This window comes from Miniopterus natalensis, chromosome 16 (genome assembly GCF_054644295.1).
Source record: "Miniopterus natalensis isolate mMinNat1 chromosome 16, mMinNat1.hap1, whole genome shotgun sequence".
NCBI classification, from domain to species: Eukaryota; Metazoa; Chordata; class Mammalia; order Chiroptera; family Miniopteridae; genus Miniopterus; species Miniopterus natalensis.
The window spans coordinates 7,696,136-7,714,814 of record NC_142096.1 but is presented as its reverse complement, the minus strand read 5'-3'; the positions used below and the strand labels follow the sequence as shown (position 1 = coordinate 7,714,814).

The following is an 18,679-nucleotide window of genomic DNA, read 5'->3' as shown; positions in this document are numbered from 1 at the left end:
GAGGTCTAAAAGAAAATTCATATGCTTTGCTTGTCTTTGATGTAGGGGGATGACTATATGTTGCACTAGCACACTAGCTACAGACTTGCAGGTACACAGTGACTTGAAATTTTAAAAAAGGAAAGGAGCTGCCTAGAATATTGAAAAGGTATTCTAACCATCATTTTATCTCTCAATGCACAATTTAAATATTAGTCATTAAAACTATTCATACAAATGATACTTAATGACTCATTTACACAGGAGCATGTCACTATTATCATTCCATTCTTACCATCTGATACACTGAAAACACATATACCAATATATTTTACAGGACTTTCTTAAGCATCACTTTCTTTTATAATCATTATAAAGTTATCATTCATTCTGCTTTGAATCTTATCATTCATGACAGAAAATTTCATCTGTTAATTTACAAATTAAATACAGTTCTGAAAATGTATGTCCTTTTTATTTCAAAATGATTAACTATTAAGCAGATGGTAATATATTTTTTGCACCAAAAAGTAAAAGAAAGAAAAAATTTATGTTGCCACACATTGAAGCTTCAAATAATCCTCATTGTAAATTATCATAATGTGTTTTCTACTGGAGTCACCATTTTATGATTACAAAATAATTTCTCCCTTATAAAGTCATCATTTTTAAATCTGACTAAGTGTATAGCTCTTATTAAGGGGGTATCATCTTAGAAGGAAATAAATGGAAGGAATATTTCATGAAGTCTTGTATTAGACCTTCTCTGTGTCTTGTACTTCACTTATTCCCTTTGTATCCTAAATGTACTCAAAAGAATTAATTAATTTTTAAGGCTGTCTCCACATCTAAGAGCCTCAAAATTAAAACAACAGATTTTTTTATCTTGATTCTTAAAAGGCTACTAGCCTAATTTTTAAATAGCTTTATAATTACACTGTAAATCATAAAATATTTGGATCCACATTGTGCTACTTCATCGGAACAGTGTGAGCAAAGTTCACTGGGCTTAACCCTTTGGGGCCATGACAAATCAAAGAAATGCATTTAGCTTCTGTTGGAAGCAGAAGCCTTCTTCTATCACATAAGCCAGCTATATGATGCTCCAGTTTGAAAAGAGAAATTGAACTCAAAACTCTCTGCACTTAGAATACAGACAATCTTTGTACATACATTCAAGGGAACACTACTGCAAGTAAACTATGACACTCTTAGGACAGGTTTCTTACTTCAATGAAAATGTAGAAAAACTAATTTAAAAATCCAGGTTATCTTTCTTGAGTAAACCCTAGACTACTTTTTATGTTTTACTCTCTTGACACTTTCTTCAGATCGAAGAAAAAATATGAGAAAAGTGGGGCACATTGCTTCTCCTATAAACCATCTCCATCAGACTAACCCACAGTGTACAGAATTTTACAGCAGACTAAATTGCAACAGATTTTCAAAGGGTGTTCCTAGTCTTCACTGTACTTAACTTATTGACAAAAACTGTGCTTAGCATAAAGGGACCTGCGTTAGAAATCAAGAAATTTATTTTCAAGCAAACTATAATCAGATGTCATGAGAGACTTCTGCTTCTGACCTACATGGGGTAGAAAGGACTAGAATTCTCCACCTGCTTCAAACAAACAAAAAACGGACAAAGTACATGAAAGAATGGTTTGCAACAAACTGGATGTAGGACAAGAAAAGACAGCGATAGATGGGAAACAAACAAGAAAAGCTCAACAATTGCCCCTGCTCACTGCTCTGGAAGACTCTCCAGGCCTCAGAGCAGCACAGAGGAACTGAAGTGCAGCTCAGCAGGCACCCTGAATTGAATGGGTTATCCTTCTTATATATTAATAGGCTTGATCTGACCAAATTTTTTTTTTTTTTACAATATTTGCTTCTATGTTCACGAGGATTAGTGTTCTTTCTCATCTATTGAGATTAGGCATGTATTTTTCTTTCTTTGTTAATGTCTGCTCTCACCACTTCTATTCAGAATTGTACTGGTATTTCGAGCTAATATGGCCAGTCAAAAAAAAAAAAAAAAAGAAACATAATCAGGTGAGCCAGGGTAAAAAATTAATAGAAATAAACAAAACAGTGAGAAAACACAACAAAATTATGAGAAAAGGGGAGCAGTGAGAAAATGGAGAAATGCAATCACACAGGGGAACAAAATTACCACTATTACGCCTAAGTAATGTATGTAAAGATATCAACTTCCTACTTAAAAGCCACTAAATAGAGAACTGATTGATAATATACTAGTGAGGAGATAAAAGCAAATTCTAAAGACCTTATTGAGACAAACATTTAAAAAAACTGCTTTTGCTAATTTCAACAAACATTCTTTGGGTAGCATTAACATTTTTCTAAAGCAGATGGATAAACTACAAAAATCTAGTATAAGTGTGAAACACCTCCTTAACATTTCTTCTTGAAATGCCACAGTCTAATGTTTATTTCATTAATATTAAGACAAAAGTAAAAGGTAATGTAGCTTTAAAAGCTTTAAAATTATGAAACACAGAATCTCAAAGCTAAAAACAGCCTCTTTCAAAAGAAAGAGAGTATATGTACAAACTTTATAAAATTATGTGTGGCAGTGAAAAAGGCTGTGTCACAACTCTAATATTAATCAGTCCTGACTTTAAAAATGAACTTTTAGTCTCCCTGGCTCTGAGTTTTCTGTACTTGTATAATAAAGGAATTAGGCCATTTGATCTCTAAATTCTATTAGTCATCTTTGAGAGTCTAGGATTCTATGATTCCAAACAAAATCATAAGCTAAAGGACATAAACAATGAAACAAATATATTTTTAACTACAAAAAATTAAAATTTTCTTTTAACTAAAATGAAGACACTTGAAAAGGTTTTTGTTTATTAGCTAAACTGAATATTAATTTCAGTTGTCTTCTACATTTTACTCACAATAAGCATAACTGTAAGAGAGTGATTATGTCTGATTTTCATTTCTGTACCTTGTTTGAGCGTAAAGACACTCGACCTCCACAACGAGCACAGAACTTCGTTTGGCAATATGAACAGTTATGGCCACATCCATCAGCAAACTTCGTTTTGCGGCAGATGCCACAGGTTGGAGCATCACCCTTCTGTTCTTGCTGCTGCTGGGATTCCTCTCCCATCTTCTTTACCTGCTCCTTATACATTTCGAACTGCTGATGAAGTTTCCTGCAAAGAAAACACATGAGGGAAAATTGGTTTCCTGATGGTCTCAAAGCAGTAACTACCACCACAATATGTAGACAGAATTTCATATAAAAAAAAAATCCGTAAAGTGAGAACAGAAGAATAAAAATTTAATTTTCTGATAATAAAATAACATCTTCTATGGCACATCACCCCTATGTTCATAGCAGCACAACTGACAATAGCTAAGATCTGGAAACAGCCCAAGTGCCCATCAGTAGATGAGTGGATAAAAAAGCTGTGGGACATTTACACCATGGAATACTATGCAGCTGTAAAAAAGAAGGAAATATTACCCTTTGCAACAGTATGGATGGACCTGGAGAGCATTATGCTAAGTGAAATAAGCCAGGCAGAGAAAGACGAGTACCATAGGATCTCACTCATACGTGAAATCTAATGAACAAAATTAACTAACAAACAAAATAGATCCAGTGACATAGAAGCATGGAACAGACTGACAAATCTCAGAGGGAAGGGGGGGGGCCATTAACCAAAGAATTCATACACATAAATGCATAACCCGTGGACATAGACAATACTGTGGTGAAGGCCTGGGGGGGGGTTAGAAGGAGTCAATGGGGGGAAAAGGGGGACATCTGTAATTCTTTCAACAATAAAGATAAATTTTAAAAAGATTGGGAGCAGAGCATAAGAACAAAGAATCCTTTAGGGGTGGCACATATTCGAGAGTAAAAGAAATGACTAGTGGCTCCTTGGGCACAGGCATAATTCCCCGGACTATCTCTCCTTTTAAAAAGCCAAAGATATAAGCCACAGGAGTAAAAACAAACTGACATCCCCAGGGAAAAGGCAAAGATCCATCACAGCTATGGAAAAGGTTGGAGAAAAAAACCTACCCACGAAAGGACAAGAAACCATCTTAGGCCAAAATACTACTCACAAATCGAAGGCCTTTTAGCACTAGCTGAGGGGTGGGAAACTCCTGCCCCAAACCAGCCAGAGTTACAAGGCAGATTTGCTTCCAGGAGAAGAAGCAGCTAAACAACTCTGAGCTATAAAAGCTGCACAAGTAATCAAGTCAATATGGTACTGGCAAAGGAGAAACACACCAACGGAAAAGAATAGAGTCCAGAAATAGTCCAATACTAAATGGTCATTTATTTTTTTAAAAAAGGTTCCAGGGTAACTCATTGGAGGGGAAAAAATAGTCTTTTAAGCAACAGGAAATTCATGTGTAAAAAAGTAATTGGAAATCCATGTGTGAAAAGTAAGCCTTAACTCCTACCTCACACCTTATAAAATTAACTATAATCGATGGAGTACAGAAATAAATATAATGACTGCGAGGGCAGTCACAGAAAACATGCAAATAAATGAGCGTGACCGTGTTCCAATAAACCTTTATTTATAGAAACAGGCAGCATTTGAACCACAGGCCGTATTTTGCAAACCAATCCCTGATATAAATAAAAGAATCAAAGATATACTCATATTTAATTTAAAACGTTTATTACAAATGAATGTTTAAAAGAAATACACTGCCCAGCCGGGCGTGGTTCAGCGGTTGAGCGTCGACCTGGGATCCAGGCGATCGGAGTACGATCCCTGGTCAGGGCACATGCCGGGGTTGTGGGCTCAATCAATGACTCTCATCACTGATGTTTCTCTCTCTCTCCCTCTCCTTTCCTCTCTCTGAAATCAATAAAGATATATTTAAAAAATAAAAAATAAAAAAATAAAAGAAATACACTAAAAAAAGAAAAAATAGAATAAAAAACAAAAAATAAAAAAGAGACATATACAGTAATATATTAATTTGGAAATATGGCTCTTCCTCCTTTCTTATTTCATAAAGTTCTTTTATAACCCAAATTTTTAATGTGTATTTTCTACATCAATGTCTCCATCATCACTAAAGCAAATGATTGAATTCAGTGTCTTCCAAAATAAATTTTCTTCACTTCTGAGTTCTTTGAGAAAACTAAACTTTTCAATCTGTTAGTTAGTGGTAATCCTGCTGTTCCTGGCAATTTTATACCCAGCCACACAGGTTTTTGTTGCTGTTGTTTTCTCATTTATCTGATAGGTATGCGTTTTCATGATCTCCATAAACTAACAATTTACATTACTACTTTTGTAAAGTAATCTGTATGGGTTTTCTTGCTTTTGTTTTTGTTTTTTATTGATTTCAGAGAGAAAAAGGGAGGGGGAGAGAGATAGAAACATCAGTGATGAAAGAAAGTCATTGATCTGCCGCCTCCTGCACACCCCCTGCTAAGGATAAGCCGGCTACCTGGGCATGTGCCCTGACAGGGAACTAAACTGCAATCTCCTGGATCATAGGTCCTTGCTCAACAGCTGAGCCACGCTAGCCGGGCTCTAAAGTAATCTTTAAAGGTTTGTTTACCACAACTTCCAACACCAGCTATTGTGAATTTCTAGACTGATGCTAAATTTCTTTATCTCCCTTTTCACAAATTCCATCAGCTACAGTAATCCCCCGTATCCACAGGATATACATTCCCAGTGGAGGTCTGAAACCACAGATAATACCAAAGGCTATATATACTATGTTTCTACCTATACATACATATCTATAATAAAGTTCAATTTATAAACTTGACACAGTAAAAAGGTTCAGAACAATAACTCATAATAAAATAGAACAATCATAATACACTGTAATAAAAGTTATATGAATGTGGTCTCTCTCTTCTCCAGTAATTGTTATATTTTTGAGTCCAAACCTATTCCTGAATCTGTGTGACCATCCCTTATTTACAGTAAATGGTTTGGTGTCACTCATTGCAGTGGATACCTCACTAAAGTCTTCGTATAGGCTCATTGCTTTCTGGCACAACATGGGAACATATTTTCTGTTCATGTTTTCCACCCGCAGATTTGATGAGTTTTCCATCTTACCTAACAAGCACTATCACACATTACAGCCATAATTTTTTCAGTTGGAAGTGCAACAGCAAAACTAACACAGATTTCTTTCTTCACAATTTAACAGAAGCTGCATTCTTACTGTAAATCTCTGCAACCTCAGCATAGGATTTTTTTACTTTCCTTACTACGTCTAGAATGTCCACATTTGCACTTAAAGAAAGCACTGTTGCCTTCTCTTTAGCTATCCAAATCGCCAGCATCAACACTCTAGGGGGCCACTGTTAAGTAAATAAGGGTTACTTAAACACAAGCAGTGTCTCTCTGATAACTGAGAGGGTTACTAAAGTGACTAAGTGGGTGGGTAGCACACCCAGCACGGGTATGCTGGACAAAGAGATGATTCACGTCCTGGGCTGGGCAGAGTGAGACAGCACGAGACTTCATCATGCTCCTCAAAACGGCACACATTTTTTAAATTTCTGAACTGTTTATTTCTAGGATTTTCCATTTAATATTTTCAGACCAGGGTTGACAGCTGGTAAGTGAAACTGCAGAAAGCAAAAAACACAGGTAAGGGGGACAAGTGTAATCTCTACAGGTATAGGTACGTTTGTTTGAGGTCCTTTCTCTGCTCCAAGCAGTACTTTGTAATTCAAGCTGAAGAAATTGAGGGCTTCTCATAATAAGATAGATTTTATAAAAACTAAAAATAAAGCAATGTCCTTTAATTAGAGGGACGATTTCAGAAAAATAAAGAACTACATATATTCCAGAATACTGTATACAGTACTTTGGCTTTGTAACTTGTTTTGATCTGGCAAAATGGATCGTCTCTTGTGTTCCTTTTGAAAACTGTTTTACTATTTGTAAACATTTGTCGTCCATATAAATAGTGTAATCTTTTTACCCAGTTCTCTTGAAAATCCTAGTGGAATCTTTATTGAAATCTCATTACATTTATACATTAGTTAGGAGAATTGACATCTTTACAATGTTGAGTATTCCCTCCTACAAAGCATGGTGAGTCCATTTATTGCCAATCCTCAAAAAACAGTCACTGCTTATACGGCTTCACAGGCAATTTTTTAACTCAAACTTTTCCACCTTAACTTGCAATCCAGCCCAAAGGAGTCCATGGATAGACCTGTATTTCCATTTAATTGGCTCCCTTTGTAATTGCTTCTATTATATTATACTTTGCATTTGTTTTAACTGCATTTCAAAACATTTTGAGGCAAAGCCTATAGGATTCACCAACGTGTCCATCTGTATAAAGTCTAAATATAAATAGGAAAAAATAATCTGTGGTGCTAGATAGAAGTCAGGACAAAAGTTACCCTTTGGGGTAGGAGGTGGTCATCCTGGAAGTGAGCATGAGGAAGAGATCCTAGAGAGCTGGTAATGTTCTGCTTCTTGCTCTGGGTGATGGTTTCCAGGTAAGTTCACTGTCAGGCAGTTCAAAGAGCTGTATATTTGTGCACTTTTCACGACATTTGTTATGTTTTAATAACACCTTTCCTTGGCAATAAGCACTTTGCTACTTTTATCAATTTTTCTAAATAATTTTCTGAATAAGCAATCACAATTTTTCTTTCTTTATTTATCCCTTTCTTGAGGATCTAAAGTATATGACAGATGCAGACAATTTTAGATTATTCAGACTGAAGTATGTCTATGTTGGACCTGGAAACATGTATGTGCAGAAACTGCCTTCACCATTTCACAACTGCATTATCAACTGATTTGACCAGTCAAGCACCAATAAGAAGCACATAACTTAGAAGAAATCATCTGTGTCCATATTATCCTCAGTCTTCAGATAAAGAAAGAGCAAGTGGAATTTTTTAAGTAAAATTAAATAGTATTCTCAAGGACCTTTCCATTTCCATTGCTATTAGCCTTCAAAATAATAAGCTCAACCCTTTGGGGATCCATCAACTCTCCCTTATGAGTTAATGATAGGCGGCCCCATGCATTTAGAATTTTCACCTCTGATTGCAAGTTCACCTCAGCTCTATTGCAAGTTCACATGATTAAGTACAGCAAAGAAAGCATGTGATACACTCAGTTTTATCATCAACAGGTACAAGCAGTCTTTCCAAAACATGTAAATCACTTGTAAAGAAATATTTATTGAGTTCCTATTATAGATCAGGTATTCTGTTAGATGCCAGGTCTTGACTTCAACTAGTTTACAGACAGCAACAGTTCCCGTTTTAGAACTACACACCAACTATTAGTGGTATATCACAGCATAGTTTTACTTCAGTTGAAACTCAAACAGTGACATAAATGCATACAAGGTAACATAAAATGGGTAAGGAGATAGCCTCATCAATAACAAGACCCAAAGACATGTACCTTCTAGTTTGCATTTAAAAGGAAAAGGGGAATGCTTTTCTAACTGTTTCATCTTAGGGCACCCAGCAGTCATTCTCAGTCTCTTCTAGAGTTCATGTCCTTTTCAATCTGCCTGTTCCTACAGCCAAACCGTCTTCTCTGTAAACATAACTCCTACTTTAACAAGTGCAGAGGCTGGGTGGGAAGAGGATTTCTGAGTAACACGGATGTGTCATGGGGAATCTGGAATTTAAATATATGAGTCTTTCTCACATTCTCAGAGTTCCTTCCAACTCACAACATAAACACGGCTTGCACGAAGTCAAACAGACACAAGTGTGAACAACTTCTTAAAAAATAAGTAAAATAAGTGGAAAGGACTTTTTTTAATGTGTCAGGTCAACGTGAGAATAAATTGCTGCTTTCCCAAATTATGGTACACCACCTAACGAAATGTTCAATGAAAGGGGACTCAGTAGTCAAATACGTTTAGTAAACATTGTTTGTTCTAACACCTTTGGAGTGCATTTAAAAACTAAGAAGTTTTACAATAAAGAAAACTGCTTAACCTTTTTTAAAATAATCTTTCCAAAATTATTTGACCAAAGACTGAATTCAGAAATTAATACCTCTTAATGTCCTCTGGAATTATTTTTTTTAGGGGGGAAACATACTTTGAAATATACTGCATTGTTGGAGAAAGATGTTTTACTGGATAAGTACATTTTACATTATTTATACTAAAACTGAAGGGAGTACCTCTGTTTTACTACCCTATAAATTATCCTTGTATTCTTTTGAGATTTCTGTGGGATAATTAAAGGGTAAAGCACCAAACTCATAACCTAACAATTTTCATTTCTGTGGAGTAATATTCCAAGGGAGGCATTTTAACACATACTCTTTAGTATGTTACACTACCAGAGACAATATTTAGTCTAGACAGATGGGCTTACTTACGTCTGGGGCTCCTTCTCACTTTGCTGTTTTTGCTGGGGTTGAAGAACGCTATTTACCAGTTCAGTGATCCCACTAAAGGGAAACCACCTGTTTAAATAAGCAAATAATGTGACTGAATAAACAAGTGAATGACAACGTGGGCCGAATGTTTCCTTACCCATAACAGGAAAAGTAGACAGGCGCGAAAGCTACAGCCAATGGAGGTGTGAGCTCCAGTTATCACCCAGGCAGTCAGAATGTAGGGAAATCAGGTGTGAACCAGACCACAAGCAGGCAGCAGAGATCGGCATCCAGTCAGTATGTGGATGAAGTAAGAAACTGCAGGCAGCTGTCTTACAAGCCAGAGTCAGGAAGCAGAAGACGCACCAGCTGCAGCCTGTCCAGTATTAGGGTAAGCTAATACCATCCAAGGTGCAGGAAGCGGAGTGGGCAAAGGTACAGAAGTCAAGCCTACTGCACTCTTAAAACATTTACTTACTGTGTCGGTTGTGCTTTGTGTTCTTCTTTGACCCTAAAAAGATAAGTTTGCACAACTGAGTGCACTGTACTAGGAAGACATTTCTATCTACAGATTTGTGGTCATATAAAAAAAATGAAAACTAACGCTTGTTACATGGAAAAGCTTAGTGCTTTGCTACATAATGGAATTATACATTTGAATTACTTTGGCACAAAAAAACAGAAGTTGAAGCATTTGTTCTTAATAGAGGACTAATATTAAAACTCTACTGCTATTCTAATGATTTTATAATTTAGTCCTCAAGTTTTCTGCATATATTTACTGATATTGATGCTTTTAGAATAATATTTTAAGGTACCACATTAAACACAGTTACATTTGGATTACTGAAAATAAATAGATTTCCTCTTTATTTTTAAAATTTCTTCATTAATATAAATTGAAGTAAAGGCATAAAATTTTAAATAAAATGTAAACCTTATAAAGGTATTTTTAAAGACTTACAAATGACTGTGCTTACTGCTTAAAGGAGCAGTTAAAGGAACTGAGGGCAAGGGGGATGTATCCAATCTACCTAAACATAGCTACTAAAATAAGTACCTATATCAATTTTAAAATATTCATAAGCTAAGGTAAATTATTCATATACCTATAACAAACTAAAAATGCATTTAAACTATAATCAACTCAGTGCTTCCCTGAAATAACACTGGATATTTAAAAGGTAGAGAAAGATCATACACAAATGTAGTGATGCCTTGAAATATGGCTTCCCACACTTTGCTTAGGACTGGTCCTGAGAGGTAAACCTATGAGTCAGTCGTGAATTCATTAGCTTTTACTTTCCCAAAGAAAGACTAAGAATTGGTAACCAAAATTGGTCACCAAAATCTAGGACTTTATTTAGGAAGTTATATTAATACTATAAATTAAATTCTCTTTAAGTCAAATTGATTTTCTTTTCTAGTGTGTTCTTATTTTTAGTGATATAAGCAATAAATGAAAAGGTATGCCCTTATACATCTTTGTATCCCAATGAATAAATATAACTGGTAACTATATACCTCTATATTGACCAAAAAAAAATCTTCTGTTCTCTGCATATATTTCAAAAAGTGTAATAGTTTAGCCTAAATCTAAAGCCATATCATTTAGTATGTAAATAATTATATAATTAACTTGTGTAAAAGGTTATATTTAACACCAAATATCATATTAACAAACACAAGCAAACTATAGTGACATTGTATTCTATGTAGAAAAGTTATCATTGTATTTCTTTGAGAATAAAACAAAAACTTTCTTAACATTTTAGAACAAAAGTGGTCCCATATAATGAAAAAGAAAGATTATCATACCAGCTCATCAAACTAGAGGACATTTCAAGATTACCCTTCACCAAATAATATGTATGTTAAAAACAGCAAATAATGAAATAAATGTGTAAATGAGAAATATTTGCTTAAAAAAAATCCTGAGTGCCTGAACGCTGTGGCTCAGTGGTTGAGTGTCCACCCATGAACCAAGAGGTCAGGGTTAGATTCCCAGTCAGAGCACAATCCCCAGTAGGGGGAGTGCAGGAGGCAGCCGATAGAAGATGTTTCTCATCAACGTTTCTATCTCTCTACTCCTCTTGGCAAAAACTGGGAGAATAGAATATTCAAAGCCAAGATGGCTAAGAGCAGGCTTTCTCTTAATTGAAGATCAATATGTTTTAGCTACCAAATACCTAGGTGGTAAGATAGCACTTTTTGCAAAACATAAAGATCCTACCTTAGACACCCCACTTCTGCATAAAAGCAGACAGTAAAACTATGAAGCTACCTGTAGCTAAAGAACTACCTGTTTACTGACTGACTGCAGGGAAGAAGGGGGGCAGGGAGGAGGAGGGGAGAGAGAGGAAACTCCGGCTCGGTTCAGAGCAAGCATTCGGTGCCAGGTCCCAGGCTGCTGTGCCTGAAACTAGTCAGAGATGCAGCTGGCCTGGGAGATTCTGAGAATGAGACGTACTGCCGAAAACCAAGTTCTATCATCGAGACGAAGACCATGCCCCACTCAGGCAGGCGACACATAAAGTCCCGGTGCCAGGACAGAGCCTAGGAATACGGTTTGTTTCTAACACTATTTGTTCTAAACATGTTGGCAACTTGCTGCCACTTGAGTCAGACGGTTTCTAGTCCTAGCAAAGTATACAATGCCCTAATGCATATGTTTTTCTGACAAAAAAATTATCTCAATGGTTTCAAGTTCTGTAAGATTATGAATAGGAAGAAGAGTGGGACCCCAATATCTGTGACTCTCGGGGCATCTCTCAGCCCACCTCCCAGTGCAGCAGGGACCAAAGGAGCCGTCAAGAGCTTCCAATGCCCGTGCGGGGCTGACCTACACTTCGGATTCCACAGCGGCTTCACCGAACAAAGCTCCGAGCCAGGCACCTCAGACCGAAGACTGTTGTCCCGGGGCTCATGCAAAAAGGTTGACAGAATTCAAGAGCTTTGCTGTAAATCTGATTTCTTTCAGACCCACCCTCAAAGCTTTGTCTGTATGCTTCTGAAGTTGATCACAACCATATGAGCATCATCTGAAAGCAGCCAAAGCTAAAAGGAAATTTTTTACACAATGACAGTCAAACATATTTTTGTTCTTGTTAATCCTCACCTGAGGATAGTTTTTCCATTGACTTTTTTACAGAGTGGAAGGGAGGAAAGGCTGGGGGGAGAGAGACAGAACGAGAAACATCGATGTGAGAGAGAGAGATCAACTGGTTGCCTTTTGCACACACCCTAACCTGGGGCATGATAGAACCTGAAACTCAGGTGCATGCCCTTGATCAGGAATCGAACCCAAGACCACCCAGTATGTGATCCAACGCTCTAACCAATGAGCCACACCGGCCAGGGTGACGGTCAAACATTTTTTAACTTGACCCACAGTAAGAAATACATTTTACATATAGTATACACATTTATATAAAGACATACAATAAAATTCCATGAAACAATACTGACTGAGTGCAATATACAGTAATATAGTCTATTCTTTTCCATTCACATCTTGGTTCTTAATTGCTAGCTATACTCATACTAAACTGGTTTAATCACCCGCAGTTTGAAAAACCACTCCTCTACAGTAACTACAGATAAACTATACCTTATATACCAAATCCACACTTTGAGTTTCTCATGACTTTCAGAATATTCCTTAAGTTTAGGAGAGCTGGTTAAGACTTAAAAATAGCCAGACATGAGGTGCCTTTATATATATATACACACACACACGCACACAAACACAGATGTAATGGGTTGTGAGGTCGCCCTACAGGCTTCGAATGATTGTGATTCTATGTGTAAAGGAGTGCAAAGGAGAGTAAATCAGGAGAGGTTTATTAGAGCCAGAAGGCAAGCATAAATGTGGAGGGGGGGAAAGGAAATGAACATTAAGTGGGCAGGGAGGCAGGAGGTGAGGGACCCACTGGGCTGACCAAGGAAGCGGAGAATGGAAGAGAAACAGCCTGAGCCAGGAAAACAAGCAGAGCCTGAAGCAGGAGGCTGAATGCAGCCGGAGCCAGAAGGGAAAGCAGACCCAGACACAAGGGGAAACAAGGCCAACAGAAAATAACGTGCGGTGCCAGGAAGGAAAAAAGGCTGGTGGCACTCAGCTGCCTCGGGCCTGGGAGCAAAAAGACAGGGAACTGTGTGACCGCGTGTCCTCTCGGGCTATCAGAGAGCTAGAGCTTTATATACAACTGCAACTGGCGTTAAAAAAAATGTGGTCTTTGTTTATTATGCTCTATTAATTAGCACTTCTTTCTTACCAATTATTTTGACCTATTTTTATTAAGATGCTCTACTGAGTAAGTAAACATATGTTCTCTATCTATCTGATAAGTTTCCACTGCCAGAATTTAGAATCAAATTTCACGTCTGCCACATTGTTTTATAATTCTTGGCAGATACAAATAGTTTCCTAATTTCTTCAATACGTCATGTATATAACTATACTGTGGAAATATGTTGTTCTAGTTGAAAAACACATTAAGATTCGTGTTACAAGAAGCTAACTTTTTAGTTATCTTTTTTCTTATCCTTTACTAATAAAAAATTATTTCCAAGATAGCTGAATAAATTTTTTATGCAACTACTACAAAGCAATTATCATTTGGCAGTGCTTACGCTACATCTTTGAAAAATGACTGAATAGTTTTTCTGTTTTTTTTCTTTCTTTTTTCTTTTTTTAGAAAAGAATAAGAGTCAGTAATTATGTAACAAATTAAAGGAAAGTTCAAATTGAGGTCAGATTTAAATTTATCAGAATTAGTCAGACATTTACATTTATCATCAGAACTAATTCACCACCTAGTAATTCGTGACCAAAAACTATTCAATCCACTCATCACTAGGCAAATGTATCACAAAACAAATTTTTTAAAAGGTCTATGTGTTGTTAGCTGTCCTATTAATTGGTGAACACCTTAACTGATTGGCAAAGTATTAGTCAGAGTTAAATTTCAGTAACAAATAAGTTAACAGAATAAAAATAAATACCAACTTAGAAAATTAAATATTTCATTAAATTTATATAGCACTCATACTCTACAATTTTGAAATTTTCCCTAGTTAATTGACTTATTAAAGATATTATAAAGACTTTTAGCTTTTGTAAAAGAAAAAAGATATGAAAATAAGTTTGATTAAAAGATAAATTTCATGCCCAGGCCAGGTGGCTCGGTTGATTGGGGCACCGTCACATACACCAAAAAGGAAGCAGGTTCAATTCCTGATCAGGGCACATAACTAGATTACATGTTCGATCCCAGGTCAGGTCAGGAAGCATACTGATAGATGTTTCTCTCTCACATTAACAGAGTAGGAGACAGTTATTCATAAAACCACTGAATATGCACATGAGTTTAGTGAACTCATTTAAAGAATGAAAAAAATTGTCATTTTATCAGGGTTAAATAATAAAAAATAGGAAATAAGACTCATAATTTTTTAAATCCTGAAATTTATTTTTTCAAAATTGGTCTTACAGGTATTATAAATAAGAAGAGGGAATAAGTGCCATTGAAAGAAAAATAAACCTTATTTTATTGTTAGAGTTAGATTTACAGAGTTTTAATGTTAGCAATTATTAAGCAGCAAGCAAATCATTCACAAGCTTCAGTACTTCAAGAAATATTTGGGACAAACCTTTTCACCAAACTTGGCATACAAGTATGTTACAACATCAGGATTGAAAGCCAGTCTAATAGTTTATTTAGCTAAGAGGTTTGGAAATAAACCTATGATAACAAAATAGCACAGAAGTGCATTATTTGATGAGGGTACGAGTAGGGCTTTATAGCAACATAAAGAAGAGTTTACCTCATTCTGCCCAGAAAAGTTGGCGAAAACTTCCCAGAAAAGATGATATTTGAGAAGAGCCTTAACTGAGTAAATTAGAACTAATTGCAAGATCCAAGACCAATATACAAAAATCAATTGTATTTCTATACACTATCAGTGAACATTCCAAAATTGAAATTAAGAAAACAATTGCATTTAAAAACAGTATCAAAAAGAATTCAATATTTAGGTGTATTAAACAAAAGTGTAAGACTTGCACACTGAAAACTGCAAGTTTTCACTGTTGAGAGGTATTATTGATCTAAATAAATGGAAAGGCAGCCCATATCCACAGACAAGTAAACTTAATATTGTTAAGGTGGCACTACTCTCTAAACTGATCTACCAATTGAATGCAAATGTTATCAAAATCCAAGCTGATATTGTCAAGCTCATCCAAAGATTCAAATAGAAATTCAAAGAACCCAGAGTAGCCAAAATAATGTTAAAAAGAAGAACAAGTTTGTTCACTTCCCAATTTTGAAAGTTACTACAAAGCTACAACAATCAAAAGAGAGTGTACCAGCATAAGGAGAGACATGTAAATCAATAGAACAGAACTGAAATTCCAGAAATAAACCCCATACCAACGATGAATTGATTTTCAACAAGGGAGTCAAGACAATTCAATAGGGAATGAATAGTATTTTCAACAAATGCTTCTGGGGAAATTGTATATGCACACGCAAGAGAATGAAGTCAGTTAGTATAAAATTAACTCAAAATAAAGACCTAAATGTCAAAGCTAAAACAATACAACTCTTAGGGGGGAAGAAACAGAAACGTGCAGTTCCTGACTTTGGATTAGGCAATGTTTCATAGATGTGACACTAAAGAACAAGCAACGACAACAACAAAAAATAAACTGAATTACATCAAAATTTAAAACTTTTGTACATCAATGAACATTATCAAGAAAGTGGGGAAAAAAATCCACAGAATGGGAGAAGATATTTGTAAGTCACAGATCCAATAAGGGACTTGTATGAAAAATATACAACTTTTAAAACTCAATAATAAAATGACAAAGTTAAACCTGGGCAAAGGACTTGAATAGACATTTCTTCAAGGAGACTTTAAATGGTCAGTGAGCACATGAAAAGATACTCAACATCATTCATTAGTCATTAGGGAAATGCAAATCAAAAACCACAATGAGAGACAATGAACTTCTATATGCATACATGTTTTTAGCTATGTCTTACATGACAGCCCAAATAGGACCCAGCCATCCAAAAAGGACCCAGCCAGAGTCTACTCTAAAGACATGGCAAAAAATCGGAAGATGGAAATATATTGCATACCAATCTCTCTGTCTCTCCCTCTCTCTCTCCTTCCTCCCTTCCTTTTCCTTCCCTGCCTCCCTCCCTTACAAAAAGATGGCCATGCTGGATAGTTGGAATAAACCCATAATCTCCCAAGGTTAACTACTTTAAAGGAGAAAATATTTGTTCAAAAGTATAGGTTCTGATGTGCTACCTGAAGGCCTAACTCATCACCCCTTGCTAAGCCTATTATTAATCAAAATGAACCAAATTGTTGCCTCACTGTTTGGCAAGGACTGAAAATGCGGAAGCCGAAATGCGGAAGCCAACCAGATGGCCAAGGTTCACCACTGGCTCCTGGAGCCTAGTCAAAACCTAATGTTGAATTCTGGCGAAGCTCTGCAGGTACGCAAAGCAGATCACCTCAATGATGGCATTAAAAATTATACTATTAAAATCCTGGGCATATTGTCGATCCTGATGTGCCACTTATGGGATGAATAATCACATTTATGAGCAAGGCTCTTGGTAGTTTCTATCAGAGTCAAGAGTTTAGAATGAGTGTAGGTAAGGCTTTCTAGAAGTGCAGCTCATTGCTAGACTACCTGAAATAATCAGATGGGTTAACAAGCTGAACATCAAGGGAAGAGAAAGCTTACTATCCCTCCACACCTACTCTTACTCCTACTAGGCTAATCTCTCACAATGCTAGGATAAAATTTCATAGGGAGAAAGGACCTCTGACTTTCAGAGCTAGTATGAGGGAGTTGTTCTAGTTCTTTCCACAGTTTAGTTGTTCCTAGCTGGTCCACACTTTGCAAAGGATGCAAAAAAAAAAGTGATGATCCTGAGACCGACCATATATAATTACATTCTGAAGTTGTAAATAATTTATATTCAAAAGTTCCTAAAAAACAACATTATTTTCATTGTTTTAGCCAGGAGGCACTAATAAACTGGATATTTCAAGCTGAAATGAAACAAATTCCTCTTGATTACTCAAAAAAATGAAAACCAATACAATGTACAGATCTCAGATTAGTATCAACCAGTATTTATTGGCCTAAATCAAAGGTCAGCAAAGTTTTTCAGTAAAAGGCTAGACAGTAAGTATTTTAGGCTTTGTGGGTCAAAAGGCAAAATTAAGGATAATATGTACTACTGTGGCAGGATAGTAAGAAGCTAGGAAAGTTCCTGGGCAAGTGGGCAAGAAGATTAAACAAGGTCAAACGATCTGGGTATCTTGCAGCCAGCTTGTGAATCGCAAGACCTTATCTTCCCCAACCAAGAACACTTGAGAACAAATGGTTTATATCTCTCCTCCTTAACCAGAGAACATATGCATAGCTTAAATCACCCTGTTCGGGGAAAATAGAGAACAAAGACCCAGTTAATGCCATTTGTGCCAGCCAAACCCAAGGACAAATGAAGTCTGGGGGACAAATAACAAAAATCTCAAAAGCATTTGGATGATATCACTTGAGGAGGGAATGTTAGGCAGAACAGACAGCTGCAAAGACAGGGGAAGGGGAGTTTATCTCACCCACTGAACAAAGAAGTCAGCGTTCTTGGGACTTGCCAAGATAAAATCACCAGAGCTTCTCATAAGTTCTGGGAAAAGCCACAACAATGTAAAAGGGGGGGCCTTGAAAGCTGGCAGGGGAACCTTGAAATCTATAGGGGAGGAAAGTATAAAACCTTTGAACCCCCACCAGGTGGAGCGCTCAGACTAGCTGAGTTGCCCACTTGTGTTTATGCCAAGTGTATTCTTAATAAATTTGCTTGTTTTGCTTCCTTAATAAATTCACCTGCTTTGCTTCAACACTGCTTTATGTCATTAGTTAAGTATTTTAGTTTTAAGCAACAAGCTATCCCTCAACTATTGCGTAATCTTGATATAGCTGTCAATCAAGAAACCATGTCCTCTTCTGAAGAAGGGTGGACAACTAATCAAAACTAGGGCAGATCAGCCTCTCTATTAGTAATGTGACCCTTAAGAAGAAAATAGTGAAACTGATCCATACAAACTGCAAGTAGCACCATAAACAGGCCACCCATTAGTTTTAGTAAACTAGCTATCCAGAGCTATCCCAATTTCTGCCTTTTCCAGGGACTAGTTACTCCACCTTTCTGAAAGCTATCCAATACTCTTCTCATAAATATATGTTCTTCTTAAGTTGCCAGGGTCCATTTTTTGTTGCTTAAAGCTAAAATACTTAATTGATA

The 18,679-nt window shown here is 36.4% G+C and overlaps 1 protein-coding gene across 14 annotated transcripts in view; it reads right to left on the bottom strand.

Moving 5' to 3' along the window:
• RIMS2 (regulating synaptic membrane exocytosis 2) overlaps positions 1-18,679 on the bottom strand; it is a 215,540-nt gene that overhangs the window by 182,758 nt on the left and 14,103 nt on the right. For 10 of the 14 annotated variants that reach the window (XM_087825334.1, XM_087825329.1, XM_087825335.1 and 7 more), the window contains exon 2: positions 2,957-3,167. In XM_087825334.1, the coding sequence (XP_087681460.1) occupies positions 2,957-3,167 (211 nt within the window). Of the gene's footprint in view, positions 1-2,956; positions 3,168-9,341; positions 9,429-9,819; positions 9,853-18,679 lie in introns of all 14 variants that reach the window. The other 4 variants (XM_087825325.1, XM_087825324.1, XM_087825331.1 and 1 more) reach the window with 1 other exon arrangement.